The following is a 16,818-nucleotide window of genomic DNA, read 5'->3' as shown; positions in this document are numbered from 1 at the left end:
ATTTATACATTCATTCATAAACTCACCCAATAGTTTCTGCAAGCTTACTATAAGTCAAGCACTGTTTCATGTCCTAGGGAAATAGGAGGAAACACAATGGACAAAAACCTCTGCCTTTATGCAGCTTTTATTTCAGCAGAGTAGTTGGACAATTAACCAAAAAAGTAAATCACACAGTATGTGACAGAGTTAATGTCATGAAGAGGATAAAAAATATTAAAGGGGTGCTAGGGAGACGATGAGGAAGAAAACCATGTGGCTCTCTGCAGGAAGAGCTACTATACGCTAGGCAGACCACAAATGCAAAGGCCCTGGGGCAGAGTACACCTTATATTCTAGGAACATCAGAGTGACTGAGCATTGGGCAATATGGAGGAGGAACCAGGAGATCAGTCCAGGAAGGAAATCAAGCCAGATCACACAGCCTCCCAGGCCACTGTAAGACTTGGCCCTTACTCTAAGTGGACTCGAGAACACCTGAGGGAGTCAAACAAAGAGACAGTATCTCGGCATATTTTAACAGCATAAAAAATAATCAATATAATTCCATGTTGCCACATGGAGAGGAGATGTAAAGGGATCCCAGGAGATACAGGAGTTGAGCTGGAAAGCAGTGGGGATAATCCACTTTTGAAGGTGAAGGCAGCAAACCAGCTTTGTACCAAATTGGAAAAGGTTATGGAAGAAAAAGAAGACTGAGGAATGATTCCAAGGTTTTTTCACCTTAGCAACTAGGAAGATGAAGCTGTTATTTGCTTAGGAAAAATATATATATATATATATATTGTGGGAAAAGCAGGTCTGGGCAGGAGAGAAGAAAATCAGCAGACATAAACTTTTAGACAGATTAACTTTGAGAGGCCCATTATATCAGAAAAGAATCTGGATACCCTTGTCTGAAAACTCAGGGAAACGTCTGGCCTAGAAATAGAAACTCCGAAGTCACCAGAGTATATGATGTATTTAAATTCACAAGATTGGAGGAGAACACCAGGGCGCCTGGGTAGCTCAGTGGGTTAAGCCTCTGCCTTTGGCTCAGGTCGTGATCTCGGGAGCCTGGGATCGAGCCCCGCATCGGGCTCTCTGCTCAGTGGGGAGCCTGTTTCCCCCTCTCTCTCTGCCTGCCTCTCTGCCTGCTTGTGATCTCTCTCTCTCTCTTTGTGTCAAATAAATAAATAAAATCTTAAAAAAAAAAAATGATTGGAGGGGATCACCAACCGAGCACAGGAGGTAAGAGCCCCAGAGATGGAGCCTAGGGAGTCTGGAACATTTAGAGATGGGAGGAGTGAGGAAGTAAGTGCCACCAACCAGAGCAAGAAGCTCCAGCTGCAGTAATTTTGTTTTCACCCCTCTCACCCACCATTAACCCTGAGGATCTACATACAGGACAGTTTCCCTGCCTGGGACTCCTCAGTTCGGTCCCTGGGCCCCACACCAACTTCACCCAGACAGACACCTGTCTTGACACGCCACTGATAGCGGCTCATGTCTCTTCCTTTGCCACCATCTATCAGTTGACAGCACCTTGCCCAGACAGGTGCCCTCCCCCGTAGGATCTCAGAGCAGCACAAACACGTCCTTCGTGGCATTCATACAGTTTTAATTCTGTCATTGATTTGTGTGATTATTTGATATCTGTGTCACCATGAAGGGTGTCTGTAAGGAAGTGAACCAAGGTGGAGTTTGTCTCTGAGCATCTAGCACAGAGCTGGCTCTCCATTAACTCTAGATGAATGAAGGAATCTTTCGCCAGCCTCTCTTGTTGGTTTTGTGCTCAATGAAATAATAAGACCCTTTTTGTATTGGGTCCCAAGTCTAGGTTTCTGACTGAAATGCCTTTTTGTAGTTATGCCAATCAAAACTTAATATCCCTGTTCTCATCTCCTCCCACTTGGTTGGAGCACCTGTCTCTTGCACTCTGCCTCCCTAGGGGCATGGCGCACACATACCCACATTTCACACCCTATTGTTCTCTTGGGAGAATTAAGAACATAAACATTGCCATACCTACTATTCAATTGCCCTTTCATTACTCAGCTCCAGCTGGAAAAGTTTTTTCATTTTCTGAAGACTACATATATTCTTCAGAAAGAGTTACACAGCTCAAGTTCCAAATCTGCTACAATTCAGAAAAAGAAAAACTTCTAAATGTGATATGAACAACATGGGAACTATACTTAATACATAGAGAGCTCCAAGGGCACCCGGGTGGCTCAGTTGGTTGAGCATCCAGCTCTTGATTTCAGCTCAGGTCAGGATCTCGGGGTCATGGGAGATCATGACATGGAGATCATGGGCATCAGGTTCTGCGCTCAGCAAGGACTCTGCTTGTCCCTCTCCCTCTGCTCCCCCCCCTCTTTTTCTCCCTCTCTCTCTGTCCAATAAGTGAATAAAATCTTTTAAAACCTCAAACTGAAATAAAGAAACAGAAAAAAATTATAAACAAATATTTATATACTTGTGTGTGCATTTTCTGAAAAGCCATGCCTCAAAGTTTTCATTCTCAAAGCATGTATAACCTTTCAAAGGGAAAGAAGCAAAACTGATATCCATCCTACAAAATAATGCCGAAGCTAGAAAGAATACTGAAGATCATCATGTATAGACATGAAAGGATTTATAAGACACATGGTTCAGAAAAAAAGCAAACTGTAAAAGCCACAGAGTATATATTTAAGTAAACACATGCAATCTTTAATATTTCTCTTCAATGTATATATGTGGATTTTGAGAATGTTATCAAATTGAGAATGGCATTCCTATAGAGAAGGGGAAAGAGATTGGGATTGCAGACGTGATGAAAGAGATTTTAGTCTTACCTGAAATGTTCATTTATTTTTTACATGGAGAACGTATTATATGTTGCTTAATATAAATCAAAATTAATTTTCAAAAACATTAAAAGAACAGCATCATCTAATTGCACTGACAGCTAGGCGGGCCCCCAGCTCTAGCCCTCTTGACTAGAACAGAATCTCTGAGTACCTCTCAGACATAAGCACATGGATCTCTATTTCTGTTTATAAAAATACAAACATTCCAGGAGAACTACTGCCCAATTTAAAAGTGTGGACAAGTACATATCTAAAGCTCTGACAATTTCCACTGAGCACTAAAACCAAGCCAGGCATGAAAAATGAGCATTTTTTAAAAAATTTTTTGAACAGAAAAGATAGATATGGTAAAAGGCATTAATCATCTAAGGTAAAAAATAATTTTATGAGACTGCAATGTTGCAAAATATGAATGGAAAATTATATGACTGAAGAGATTATTTTAAGGAGCAAGTTACTGAACAGCTGAAAATTAATTCAGACAAGTATGAAAATTTAAGGAAAAAGAGCGCATTTTTCTATGATCTCTGAATGCATAAAACATTTTCTGCAAACAGGATGATATTCAGGTTTATTACATCTGTTGAGCTCTAGTTTTTATAGAAAACAGACCTTTCACAACAAACATGGTGTAAATTCTAGAAGGGTAAGCCCCATCAGATCAAACTGCTAAGTCACCAAGGTGTCTGTTATATAGTCAACTGGATGGAATTATACGTATACAAAATGACCATTTTTCAAATCATCCTTCCTCTCCTGGCAGTTCAGAAAGTCATCCAGTGGCAAACAATGTGAGCTTGAAGAGCAGAGCCAGGACTCAGAGACTGATGTCCTGACATCAGACCTCCCGTTAAACCATTAGCCCCACTCTGCACAGCGGAAAGAATACTCTGAGGAAAATGGAAAAACTGGTTCCTAACTAGAGAGTTTAACATTTCTGAACAAACTGAAGAGATCAAAATGACTGAAGATGACTGATAAACCCCCGTCAGCAAGTGCAAAGGAAGAGGAGAGCAGAGGATGACTATATTAGGTGCTGAATCCCAGTGGGAAGTTCGCCTGCGTGCTTGTTTTTGCCTCTAGAGCCTAAACACCCTTTTCAAAGGTACCTGGCATGTCAAGGTGATGGAAATTACACAAACACACCCCATAGCAAATAAATGGGGTCAGGGCACGGCTGGTGAGTGTGGCTTCGGTGCTGTCACTGATCTTGAAAAAACAAACACTGGTTTCACAACCATCATTTTTCAGGACATGCACAGTATGTGAGTTCGGGGCAGGGAGGTGTGGTTAGGAGGAAAAACAAAAAGACTCCAGTCAAGATTTATCCTTTATTTTCTGTAATACTGCAAATGCTTCCAGAATCCCATTAAAGGATGAACTGTAGGGAAATCCTAAAGCTCTCTTTGTATCCAGGACTCAACAGGTTACCTGGCAGTCACTATACCAAGGACTTAGTGTCCTATCCCCAACTAATAATATTGATGTTTATCTTCAAACCCACAAGCTCTTCCCAGAGGTCCGAGAACTACTGGCTTCATCCTCATGCTGCCATTTTAGGTGAGTCACTGGGCACCTGACCTGTGTGTGTGGCAGGTTCTGGGTCTCTGGGCACAGATCTTTAGAAATCAGAAATGACTTTCCAATGTCAAGCCTCAAATCCACGAACCATAATGATTTTAAATTATTTCTCATATACCAGTGTTCTCCCAGGCCTGAAAAGTTATAATTCCTGGAATGAAGACATCCTACACCTACCTACCTACTCTGTATATACTCGAAGAGTTCTACCTCCTTCTATGATCAAGGGAATGAAAAGTAAACCTGTCACCCTCTTATGAGACTAAGGAGCCCAGGTTGTATTTCTGACTATAGGAGAATAGCCACTGCTGCACGGAGAACCCATTGGCAGAGGCACCATTGCTAAGTACATCCGCATTTGCTTACTTTAAGCTGACTCAAGAAGTCTGGGCAGCTAGATTTTCCCTTCTATTGAGGAACAAGTAAATGTTTCTTATACAGTTCTAATTCTCCCTTATTGTTAGATAATCACAACATTACAGTTAAAACCTGTCCTGCTAGGGCACCTGGATGGCTCAGTTGGTTAAGCGACTGTCTTCGGCTCAGGTCATGATCCCAGAGGACTGAGTCTCGCACTGGGCTCCCAGCTCCACAGGGAGCCTGCTTCTCCCTCTGATTTTCTCCCCTCTCATACTCTCTCTTACTCTCTCTCAGATAAATTAAAAAAAAAAAATTCAAATAAAAAATTAAATTAAAAAAAAACCTGCCCTACTAAGGTTTAATGTTAAGGGGGAGTGGGGGGGGCACCTGTCACCTGTGTGATTGTCCAACGGAACCAAAGGAGACATAGAGACAAGCACACTAAAACATTATACTACAGACTGAAAACTTGAAGACCTATGCAACAACTGTATATCATCACACTGCAAACTGAGACTTTTGCATACTGAATTCTTCTTACTGTCAACTGATAAGCAAAGTTTCATCATCCCAAGAGGCAGGCAGGTGTTTGCAACAAAGAGATTTTAAGACAATAAAACAACCAACAACAGCTAATGCACATATGTGCTCATGCAAACCCTCACACGCAGAAAACCACCCGCCCTACCCTCTTTCTGGGATCAAGACCATACTCAAAAAAGAATTTTGTATTAAAGTGATGTATGCATGATGAGATGGCAGCTACCGTGTCAATTTGGCACATTAAAGGTAAGCATGGGAAGAGCAGATGTTTCTGAGACCAGCACTAACCCCTGTGGCCCGTCTTCAAGGAAGGATTGGGGCATGAGGCCAGACAGAGAAATGGAGGTGCTGATCCCTACGGAGACATCCTGACAATGCTCATAATTCACAAAAGCTTCCTTTCTTTAGGATCCTAATGGCAACTTAGACCTAACAACTGCTAAGCTTCTGAAAAAGAAATGACCACTTTTTCATTGAAATATCCACTTTCCTAAAAGCCAGAGCTGTCTGCATCTTTTTAGTGGATAGAAAACCCATGTGGGAAGTATAGAAGAGAACCTCAGGACAGTGATTATTTTGGGATGGCAGAAAGGAGAAAAGTACTGGAGAGGAGGGTGGTGAACTGGATCTGCCCAAAAAAAGAGAGATCCGCAGTAAATATGTTAAAATGTTAGCATTTGTTCAATGGGGGTGGCAGGTACCCATAAATCTCTTAAACATACTCATTTTTAAGTTTTTCTGCATGTTTGAAGTACTTTATAATTTTTTTTAAAGATTTTATGTATTTGACAGACAGAGATCACAAGTAGGCAGAGAAGCAGGCAGAGAGAGAGGAGGAAGCAGGCTCCCTGCTGAGCAGAGAGCCTGACCCCAGCTGAAGGCAGAGGCTTTAACCCACTGAGCCACCCAGGCGCCCCTGAAGTACTTTATAATTTTTTTTAAAAAGTAAAATATTTTAAATGTGAAAAGGAGACACAAAATGCACAAAGAAATCACGGGCTGAAGTCTAAGAATGGGAGGTGGCAAAGTCCAATGTTGCTCTGATTAAATGTAATTGCCAAGCAACACAGTAAATACACACAAGCCTCCTGGGAGCACTAAAACCCAAGATAACACACACTGAAGTTAGAACCCACTTTATAGTTTTACATTTTGTCACCAGTCTTTTGATAGAAATCTTGTTAACAAAAGGCACATGGGTACACGTATCCTTGGCCCAATGAAATGCATGCCCATATTTGCAGTTGTGCAGAAGGATGTGTAGTATTATTTTAATGTGCGTTTGTTAATCTAGCTGAAAGCCAAACTTTTGGAGGCCTAAGTATGGCAGCTTGCTTTTCAGTACTCAGAGTAGGTAGGATCAGAGTGTGATACATCAGTACACATCGCTGTTCAGCATTCAGAGAACAATGGCAAGATTCAGGCCTGGGCTAACAAATGCAGCTGTTTCCACGGAGGAAGAACTCAAAAAATCCACAGCTTTCTTTTCAAGAGTCCTCTACCAAATGGTCCACACCAGAATGGAATGATAGCCATTTAGAGCCAACATGGCCTCCATGGGCCTTGTCACCAGTTTCTCCACATGTGCACTTGGGATAGAATATCATGAAATCATTGAATTAGGGTATAAGGTTACCAAATGTCAGTTCTGTGAGTAGGTATGATCACCTGAGCACAGGCAAAAATCATAGAAATATCCTAGAAGTTCCAAACTGTCAGCAGAGGAGACAAGACTGGCCCATAGATACTTTGTTGGCCTTACACATCATTTCTCTAACATATGAATTGGGATAATACTCATAAAACTCTGGACTGCTGCGCTCTCTTTCCTAAATGTCAGAAGGAACATTTCCTAAACGTCAGAAGGAACACCAGCAACACTGGGCTGGTGTGAGCTAAGTGGCGGCGACTGAAGTTATATCAGGGCTGTTCACCATAATCCCCATAGGCCTCAACCTCCACACTCACCAGCCTCCCCTTAATGTTGCTTGCTGTGCCCTTGTAGGCATTTTAGCCCATGGCACATATTAAGGGTGCCACACCTTGGAGGCACTGGAAATAAATAAATTCTCCTTAGAGCAGAATTAGAGGTTGGGAGGGAGACAGAGAGAAAGGGCTCGGTTTCTAGAATTCTGAATTCCAACACAGACTAGAAGAAAGAAGGAAGAACATGACCGAAGTCATTCCCATCATCACCATACATCCATTCCCATGGCCTGTTTATGAGCTCCAACGTACACAACTCCTTTTCTTAGGTCAGCGTGTCCCCTGAACACATGAGATTCAGGACTCTGAACAATGCCCATTTCAGCTTAAGAGGGAATAGCTTCTGCTCCCGTGTTGCCTAAGGGACTCACAGAGGTGTACTGGCTTGTTTTCAATGCAATGCTCCCACCACCCAAGCCAGCCATGGGAATTCCTTTCTACTTGGTAATGCATCAGAGGCCCACAGATACTGAGCTCAAACTCATATCAAGTAAACTAAGCAGCACACTGTGACATTTGTTAAGCCAAGAGGAAGAGAAATTATAGCTACAAACAAAAGATGTTTGATGCAGAGAGGAGAAATTACTCATCAATACAACATAATTGTCAGACACACTCACACAAAAGATGCACAGAGGGAAAGGAAACAGACTGCCACTCATTAATCAGCTGCAAGAACATATAAAAGTGTCTAAATCAAATGAAGTTTCCAAGGAAGAACTGTCATAAACTCCCTATTGTGCATAGATACACACACATATATTTATACATATAGTCATAATTATGATAAAGTTCAGGATAGATTAAGTTACCTCTGTATATACACACTACGTTAAAAAAAAAGAGAGACCAAGCAGGAAAAGAAGCTTCCAGAGTAGAGTATATCATTGTCAAGATACCTTATTTTATCAAAACCTAATTTTCTTGATCAGAAGAATCAAAATCAACATTCTCACTAGTGTCTGGAGGGTTTCAAGAAACATCTCACAATCTAAAAAGAAGAGTCTTTCTCTTTCAGGTTACAGGATCATTGGTAGAAAAAATTTAAACCACATCCAAACCTAATTTCCACAACTTGGTTTTTTCAGGGCCACACATTGGGAAGAAAAAGGTAAACACTTACCGCAGACAGCTGGCTCCACGTGGACCTCAGTGGCTTGTGGTGAATCACAATTTTTTCATCTGACTTCTGTTCTTTGGGCTCCGACTCTTCATCAGAGTCAATGTCAAGAGCCTTTTCTTTGTAGTTCTGATACAGGACAGCATTTTCTGCAAGAAACACAAACCCTACATGTCACTAATGGCTCCCATCATTATGCTACTTGTTCTAAACAAACATCCAGATTTATAAAGTGTTTGGTCTCTAGTTTAATAAACAACAAAGAAGCAAATGGATTTTGTCACGGAAGAAAAATTACCAAAAAGTGATTTTCTCACTCTCACAGCTCTGTCCCAAATTCATGCACAGGAAGGGAAAGGATCCATGCATAAAATACCCACTGAAGCAAAGTTTCCACATCTCTGTCTACCCCTCTTGGAGGATAGCCAGGCCTATTAAATCACTGGGGGTTTTTTGTGGGGGGAGGTGGTAAACTGAATTCATATCCTTCTTTTCCTTCAAAGTCCCTCACCATTCATTTACCTATTTAACAAACATGTACTATATATCTACAATGTGCCAAGAGCTGGGAGTAAATGGAAAATAAAAGATACTTCCTGTGCCTTCATGAGCTAAAAATAGGAAGAGAAAATAGTCCAAGTCATTCACTCATTTGTTCATTCAACTGATATCTGGAAAAGGCCTACTAGATGCCAACAACTGTTGAGCAACAGGGATACAACAATGAACAAAAAAGATGAAAATCTCGATCTTCATAGAGTAGACATCAAAGTGAGCAAAGAATGACAATAAATAAGTAACTCTTCGCGTAGGTCAGATGCTGGTAAGTGTCACGGAGAAAAAGAAAACAGGGAAAGGAAGGGAGTGTTACAAAGGGGGTTGTATTTTTTAAATAGGGTGATTTAGGGAGGCCTCACCAAGATGACATTTAAGCAAAGACCTAAAAGAGGTGAGAAAGCAAGCCACCTTACAGCCAGGCAAAGAACAGACCATCAGAGGGAAGAGCAAGTACAAAGGTTCTGGGTCGGGAGTCTGTTTTGTACATCTGCATGTACAAAGACCAGCAGGGAAGGCTGTACAGCTGAAATGGGGTAAGGAAAGGGAGAAAGCTTAAGAAGGGGGGCTGAGGATGAACAGGAGGCAGATCATGCAGACCCCTGCTTCCATGCCACTAAAGGACTCTGGTTTTCACCCCATGTAAGAAGGCAAGTCACTGTTGGGTGGAGGACACAATAATCTTGTACATAAACATACCTACAAGCTGGATAATTTATATACAGGTGCTCTGAGAACAAGAGTCTCTCAGCAGGGAATGACCCAGTCTGGGGGTCAGACAGTGTTTCTAAGGAAAAAAATCTAAGATGACAGATGAGAAGTCACAGAGGTAAGGAGAAAGCATATAAAAAAAAGCCCTGAGGCAAGAAGAAATGTAATACCTTAAAAGAAAAAAGGAAAAGTCCACGTGTAGAGCACGGGTGTCTAGTGGGCAAAGGTATAAGGTGAGTTTAGGGAGATGAGCCAGACAGTCTAAATCATGCGGAGGTTTGCAGGCAATGTTAAAGAACTAGATTTTTATCCCACATCCAAAACGACTGAATTTCTTTCACACTGCAAAGACTGCATTTTATCCTGATTGCAGTGTGAATCCACTGAAAGGAAAAACTGGATTCTGTTGTTGGAGAAAATGCTGACTGTGTAGGAGACTAATTAGGATGCTATGGGAGAATGGTCACCTGGGTTCCTGGGGATGGGTTGGAGATGCGGGGCAGAGAAAGGGAGGTGATCAGGATGTTTCCTAGGTCCTTAGGTCCCAACAACAGCACAGGAGGAGATGGCAACACCCAAAAAGATACAGCGGGCAGAGGGAAAGACTGAATTTGGCTTGGGACGCATTGAGCTTGCCCTGCCCTTCCCACCTACCAAAGCTGGCAAACGTCTGCCCCCTCTCTCAGCAACTGCTGCATGTTCTGTAGGCACCGTGACTAAAATAATACTGGACTCAATGCAAGATTTTCCTGTTCGCGGATTGTCTTACACATGTGAAACTGATGGTGAGGTAAAAGACTGGGTTACCACACGTCTGTAGTGCTCTTTAAAGTACTTAGAGGCTGACCCAAAACATATGTACACAGTTGATAAGATTTCTCATTCGTTCTCAGCATAACATCATAACAAAGGCAGTAAGAGTTCTCAAACATGATGGAACTAAGGCTTGGTGAGGTTACGATGCTTGCTCAGAGTCACTCAGCTGATGAACAGAAGCAGTAGGAGAGTAACCCAGGTCCCTGACTCCACCATGACAGGTTCTTACCACTCTCCTGCACCTCATCCTGACTTACAGTCTTGTTAGTCATTATCGGTAAGAATTCTGTATTCCTCATGTACATGTATGTAAGAGCAATTTCCAGGTCATCATATTTGAGAAGACACAAGTGAACGCATAGAAAAGCTCCATATAAAAGGAAAACAACAGGGGTGGCTGGGTGGCTCAGTGGGTTAAGTCGCTGCCTTCGGCTCAGGTCATGATCTCAGGGTTCTGGAATCGAGTCCCGCATCGGGCTCTCTGCTCAGCAGGGAGCCTGCTTCCTCCTCTCTCTCTCTCTGCCTGCCTCTCTGCCTACTTGTGATGTCTCTCTGTCAAATAAATAAATAAATAATATTAAAAAAAAAAATAAGGAAAACAACATAGAACTATAAAAAAGTTGTGTCCTCTGACTTAAAAAAAAAAAAGCGTGGGGCGCCTCGGTGGCTCAGTGGGTTAAAGCCTCTGCCTTCGGCTCAGGTAGTGATCTCAGGGTCCTGGGATCGAGTCCCGCATCGGGCTCTCTGCTCAGCAGGGAGCCTGCTTCCCCCTTTCTCTCTGCCTGCCTCTCTGCCTACTTGTGATCTGTTTGTCAAATAAGTAAATAAAATCTTTAAAAAAAAAAAAAAAGCGCCACAATTTCTAACCCTTTAAGACATAGGTCCCAAAATTAATGTCAAATTCAAGAAGATGCAAAACATCTCTAAATACGTATTAGGCAGACACTCTGTTCACTTGATGGTCACAAAGAGGTACAAGAGGAAGCCAAATGGACTAAGAACCAGTTATCTGTCCTACTACCCCAGTGTGACAGTGGGCAAGGCACTAAACCTCCCTGAGCTCCCAGTTTCCTCAACTATAAAACCAGGGAGATGAATTTGTCCAAACCAACTAAAATACTGTTTCTTCTCCATACAGAGCAGTTTCCTAAGATTCGTGCAATGAAAACTTTTTTTTTTTTTAACTGGTCCTGTTGCAATCCTCCAAAGGAGCTGATTTTTATAAGAAATGTATAGGGAAATAGTTTATAATCACCTAAGATTATGTATTTTATAACTCTGGGTGATTTTTACATTAGATTTACTTACAGAGAGGTATACTCTTCTTCATGACTCTTCAAACGTTAGAAAAAATCTTAACATTTCAAAATACGACAGCAAGGAACTACCTTCACCTTCACCATGCTCCCCAGACCTGCAAGGCTACAGGTGGGGCTCCTCACTCACTTTGTGCCCTTCCAGTTGGTGGACACTTGACCCATCTGTTTACCAAAGTCTGCTAATCTGATTAGGGTTTGAACACCTGGCCGAAGCAGCTTTTCTATACGGATTACAGATTGTTAGGAATATATTTCTAGCAGCCAGGAGAGTTAGAATTCCCCAAAATTGAAACTTGATAAGCAAACAGGAAGTCAGAAGTAACACTAAAATGTGGAAATATGGGGAAAAGAATATTAAGTCAAAGGAAGTAAGACTTAAGATCTAAATGCCAAACTCAGGATTTTTTTTTTAAGATATTATTTATTTATTTGAGAGAGTGAGAGAGAACATGAAAAGGGAGAAGGTCAGAGAGAGACGCAGACTCCGCATGGAGCCGGGACTCCAATGCAGGACTCAATCTCAGGACTCCAGGATCATGCCTTGAGCTGAAGGCAGTCACTTAACCAACTGAGCCACCCAGGTACCCCAAACTCAGGATTTTTAACTAAAAAGCTGGACTAGCTCTTACTCTGTCTCCATTTTATCGAGGGAGGTGAGGCAGAGTAGATAAGAAGTAAAAATCCAGGACATTGGCTGACAAAGTCATCAACTTACAAAAAATGTTATTAATTCCATTCACTGCTGGTATTACTGGATGAAAATTTAGCTCAGTGCAGAGTTTTGTACTGTATAATTTGGGAAGAAGTTGGACATTTTTCTCATCTTAAGTGTTTTTGTTACTGCAGCTGGATTTCAACTTATAATTGATATTCCACATTGAAACAGCAATAAAAGTCTGGAAAATCAAATGCTTACCTTCCCCATCAAATGTTCCTTGTCCTTTCAGCATTTTTTTCTAAGAAACAAGAAAAGCAAAAAAGGAAAAAGCAAAGCAAACGATGTATGAATGAGCCAAATAGAAAATACAGCTATTTTAAGAAAAAGTATTACTTCTTGTTGTTACATTCATTAGATTTCCAAAAGCAGATAGCAGATGATCCCTCAAGTAGTTCACTTATCTGATTATCATAATCCAATAAAATGGTGAAATGAAATGTACAATGTCCCCCACCCCCAGCAAAAGAGCTTGAGAACCCTGAGATGACCAGTAGTTCAGCTCATTTCACTACTCAAAATACACCATCACTGTTAAATTGAACTTTGCTATACTTGTTGAGGGGGGGGACACCTAAAGTGTTATGTAATTTCTTTAAGGCCATGACATAAAAAATAAAATAGCCTTCCTAGTATATTACATATTGACCTTCATATAACTGGTTCCAGTTCTCTTATTAATCAAGAAAAGTTGTGGCTGCCCAAACGAATTTCTGCTGAGATCTGCCTTGTTCCCAGAGAAAGCAGCAGATGCACACTCCAAAATATCCTTCTTTAGTTTTCCTCTATCTCTTTAGGTCATGTTTGGCAATACTTTAACACATGCAACTCCCAGGCCTTTATCAGGGAACAATACACACAGTTCACTGGAACCTTAAGTTCTGAGCTACTAACTAGTTAGATGCACTCAAGTTCAAGAATAAATGGGTACAACATGGGAATAAAACACAACCACAGACCGTGGTGACAGAAAGAAGCAACAACAAAGATGACAAACTATTTGTATCTTCTGTAATTCTGACAATCATTTTTTAAATTCACATTTTACCTGAATGGTATTTAGTAGGTTATCACCACTCAAAAAGTCATTCTAATTAATTAACATAAATCAATTACTTCAAGTAACTAAAATAATCAACATGCTCAAAAGAAATGAGGAGTTTCCTGTATCACCGGGTGATGAATCAGCAACCCCTAACTGACACCTCTAGACCAACTCCAGACAGTTGACCGTAGAGTCAAGAGTACCATGCCTGCTCTCCACCCTCTGTTCAGTTTCCTGTATTAAAAGTGTTCAGGATTCAGCCCATACCTAATTCGCTGCATTTCTTTTTCACATTAGGTAGGCCTCCACATTTTGACTGAGATTAAAAAGGTAAAACCCTGATAAGAGTTTTACTTCCTCCCACAAAGTTGCATTAACCTGGCTGTGACTGCCAGAAACAGCATGGCCAAGAGACAGACGTGCACCGGTCTGATCAACAAGAGAATTGAAAGAGAACAATAACTTCTGGTTTCCTCCATGCCCCTCCTCCCCACCCCCAACACCTTTGCTTTTGGCTAGGTGAACGCCTGGCTTCGCCAGCGAAACTCCTGCCCACTCTTACCTTTATCCTTCCCAGACTGGAGAACTTCTCCTTGTCTTCCATCACCACTTTCAGAACAGGCTGGGACATTCTGTTCTTCTTCTTTGAAGTGGTAGGACTGTCAAAATCAAAGCCACTGACCACCGCCCTGCGATAGGATGTGGATCGCAAGCCTCGCCGCAGAGACCCTGGGCTGTCTACGTCGTTCTCCGCGTCGCCCTCATCCTCTGAGGGGCCCAGAGACGCTCCGAGGCCCTCCACCATGCTGCGCACCTTGAAGAGTCTCCTGTGGGGCTCCACATTCTGACTGTTGGACTTACTTAGTTTAATTTCCGAGGCCAGGCTCTTCGGAATGATTTGCTGTTTCCCCACTTTGAGGGCGGCGGGGCTGTTGGTGCTCAAAACCACTGAAGGATTCTCTGGAAGCTCGTTCTCCTGGGAGGGCAGCCTTTGGAGGGGGAGTTTGTGTTCCGAAGAACTTTTCTGGGGCGCAGGAGAGAGTTTCGTGAGTTCTGGCTCAGGGTCATTAGTTGCCTGGCCAGATCGCGAACCAGCGCCTGGGGAGTCGATTTCAGGGAAAAGCCCATTTGCAGCGGTTGAAGGCAGGGGGCTCGTCGTCGATGCGGTCAGGTCTACCTCCCAGCTGCAGCAGGGGGGCGACTTGGTAGTCCGCTGGGGGCACACAGGCTGCGGTAGGGGCGAGGTCACAGTGCCATTCGCTGGGGATTTCGAGGAGACCCCTGACACTGCTTTGGGAGCCTGGGGAGAGTTGGGCCGTCGCAGCCGAGGAGAGACAGATCTATATTCCGGTGAGATCGTCCTCCCATTGGTCACCACCCTCCTATGGGCACACAGAAGCTGTGGGTTCCCCTGGACCGTCCTGCCCTCCGAAGCGGTGGGTCCCTGGGTGGGAGCCTGCATGGCGGGGAGCGTCCCTCGGTCCTCCACAGGGAAATCCGTGATCAGCAACCCGCTGGGGCTCTGGTAGGATTGGGGCCTCGGCTTGCTCCGGCCCACCAACGGAGGCTGAGGAGTTGACCGCCTCCGCCACAAAGGGGTTAAGCTGTTGCTAGAAAAATCCACTTCACTCTCGCTGTCCATAGCGGAGACTTCGAGGTCAGCCCGGGAAGGAACAGCACCCAGTTGCCTAAAGAGGAAAGAAATCATGGAACTTTGCCTCGGGACAAGTAGGCACGCCTTGCAGACGCGCTCCAAGCCTGGCGGTCACCCGACTGCTGTGCGCGACCCAACTGCGTGTGGACTACCCACCTCTGCTAGGGCAAAAATCTGCGCCCTCCGCAACGCGCAGTCCGTGAGAGAAATCTGAGCTGTGACCAGGCGGAATAATCCAATTACCTCCGCGTCCCTCCAGCGCCCAAAGACCACCCGCACGGAAAAAGCCCGCCACCAGTACGCAGGGTGCAAGCTGATGCACAGGAAACTTTGTGACGAGTTCAGCTTTTTGGAGAAACTTGCCGCCGCGCGACGCTCCCCTCCGCCGCCATCCAGCTGCCCAGCCCGGTCGTTGGCCCCCTCTCGCTCGAGCCGCCCGGCTCCTAGGCGGATTTACCTTCGGGGCTTTACAGAGCCCAGGGCCAGCGAGCGTCCACCGGCCCTTGGGTGGCCCGGGTCTCGGACGGAATCGCAGCAGCCGGGGAGCTCCGGAGAGCACAGCAGCCGACCCGAGCCGTCGGCTCCGCCCTCAAGCTTGGTCCAGCCCCCAGCCTTAGCCCCGCCCCAGCCTTAGCCCCGCCCCAGCCTTAGCCACCCTCCCACCCGCCTCTGTCGCAGTACCTCGGAGGCTCGGAGCCTGCCTTCTGCCTTGGCGTACCTTCCGTCTCCTGCCGTCTCGCTTTGAAACACTGGCGCACACGTGGGCTGGGTGCGGAACTTCAGGGTTCCGTGCCGGGAGCTGTGGGCGCGCTAAGTGCTTGCCAGAAGCACAGCGTGAGAACCAGCGTGGGAGCCAGGCCGAGCTGCAATTTAGAAAGCCCTGGGGGCAGGGTTGGGGGGTGGTGCTGAGGGGGTTGGGGGGGGGGTAGTCCGGGGGGGGGTAGTCCGGGGCGAGGAGGGTCTGTGAAATGCGTGAGATGGGAGGCTTAGCTCTAAACGCTGGGAGTCAGTGCCCTCTCAGCGCTGGGGTGGTCTTAAAACACAACTCTGATCCCCTAACTCCCCGGCTTAAAATACTTTATAATAGAGACTGATAGATGCCAAGATTTTATTTATTTATGACAGACAGAGATCACAAGTCGGCAGAGAGGCAGGCAGAGAGAGAGGAAGGGAAGCAGGCTCCCTGCTGAGCAGAGATCCCAGGACCCTGGGATCATGACCTGAGCTGAAGGCAGATGCTTTAACCCACTGAGCCACCCAGGCGCCCCCCTCCCCAAGAATTTTTTTTAAAGATTTTAAGAAATTTAGGGGTACCTGTGTGGCTCCGTCAGTAAGCATCTGCCTTTGACTGAGGTCATGATCCCAGGGTCTTGGAATCAAGCCCAGCATTAGGCTCCCTACAGAGCAGGAAGACTGCTTCTCCCTCTCCCACTCTCCCTGCTTCTATTTCCTCTCTCGCTTTCTCCTGTCAAATAAAATCGTTTAAAAAAATTAAATTTAAAAAATTTTAAGAAATTTAAAGAAGAAATATAGCTAATTACATACTCATACATACCCACTTTTTAACACAGAATGTTTT

At 44.1% G+C, this 16,818-nt stretch overlaps 1 protein-coding gene across 4 annotated transcripts in view; it reads right to left on the bottom strand.

Moving 5' to 3' along the window:
* ARHGEF26 (Rho guanine nucleotide exchange factor 26) overlaps nt 1–15,969 on the bottom strand; it is a 122,827-nt gene extending 106,858 nt beyond the window's left edge. The window contains exons 1-4 of one of the 4 annotated variants that reach the window (XM_013057733.2): nt 15,921–15,969; nt 14,148–15,273; nt 12,742–12,781; nt 8,428–8,573 (exon numbers count right to left, since the gene is read on the bottom strand). In XM_013057733.2, coding sequence (XP_012913187.1) covers nt 8,428–8,573; nt 12,742–12,781; nt 14,148–15,227 — 1,266 coding nt within the window. In that variant the 5' untranslated portion in view covers nt 15,228–15,273; nt 15,921–15,969. Of the gene's footprint in view, nt 1–8,427; nt 8,574–12,741; nt 12,782–14,147; nt 15,851–15,920 lie in introns of those variants that run through there. The other 3 variants (XM_004755589.3, XM_004755590.3, XM_004755588.3) reach the window with 3 other exon arrangements.
* Nucleotides 15,970–16,818: the final 849 nt, after the last annotated feature.

Source organism: Mustela putorius, unplaced genomic scaffold, assembly GCF_011764305.1.
Source record: "Mustela putorius furo isolate JIRA1106 unplaced genomic scaffold, ASM1176430v1.1 tig00003834_pilon_pilon_pilon, whole genome shotgun sequence".
NCBI classification, from domain to species: Eukaryota; Metazoa; Chordata; class Mammalia; order Carnivora; family Mustelidae; genus Mustela; species Mustela putorius.
Note: the sequence above shows the minus strand (reverse complement) of the source record. Positions and strands in the feature narration are given on the sequence as shown.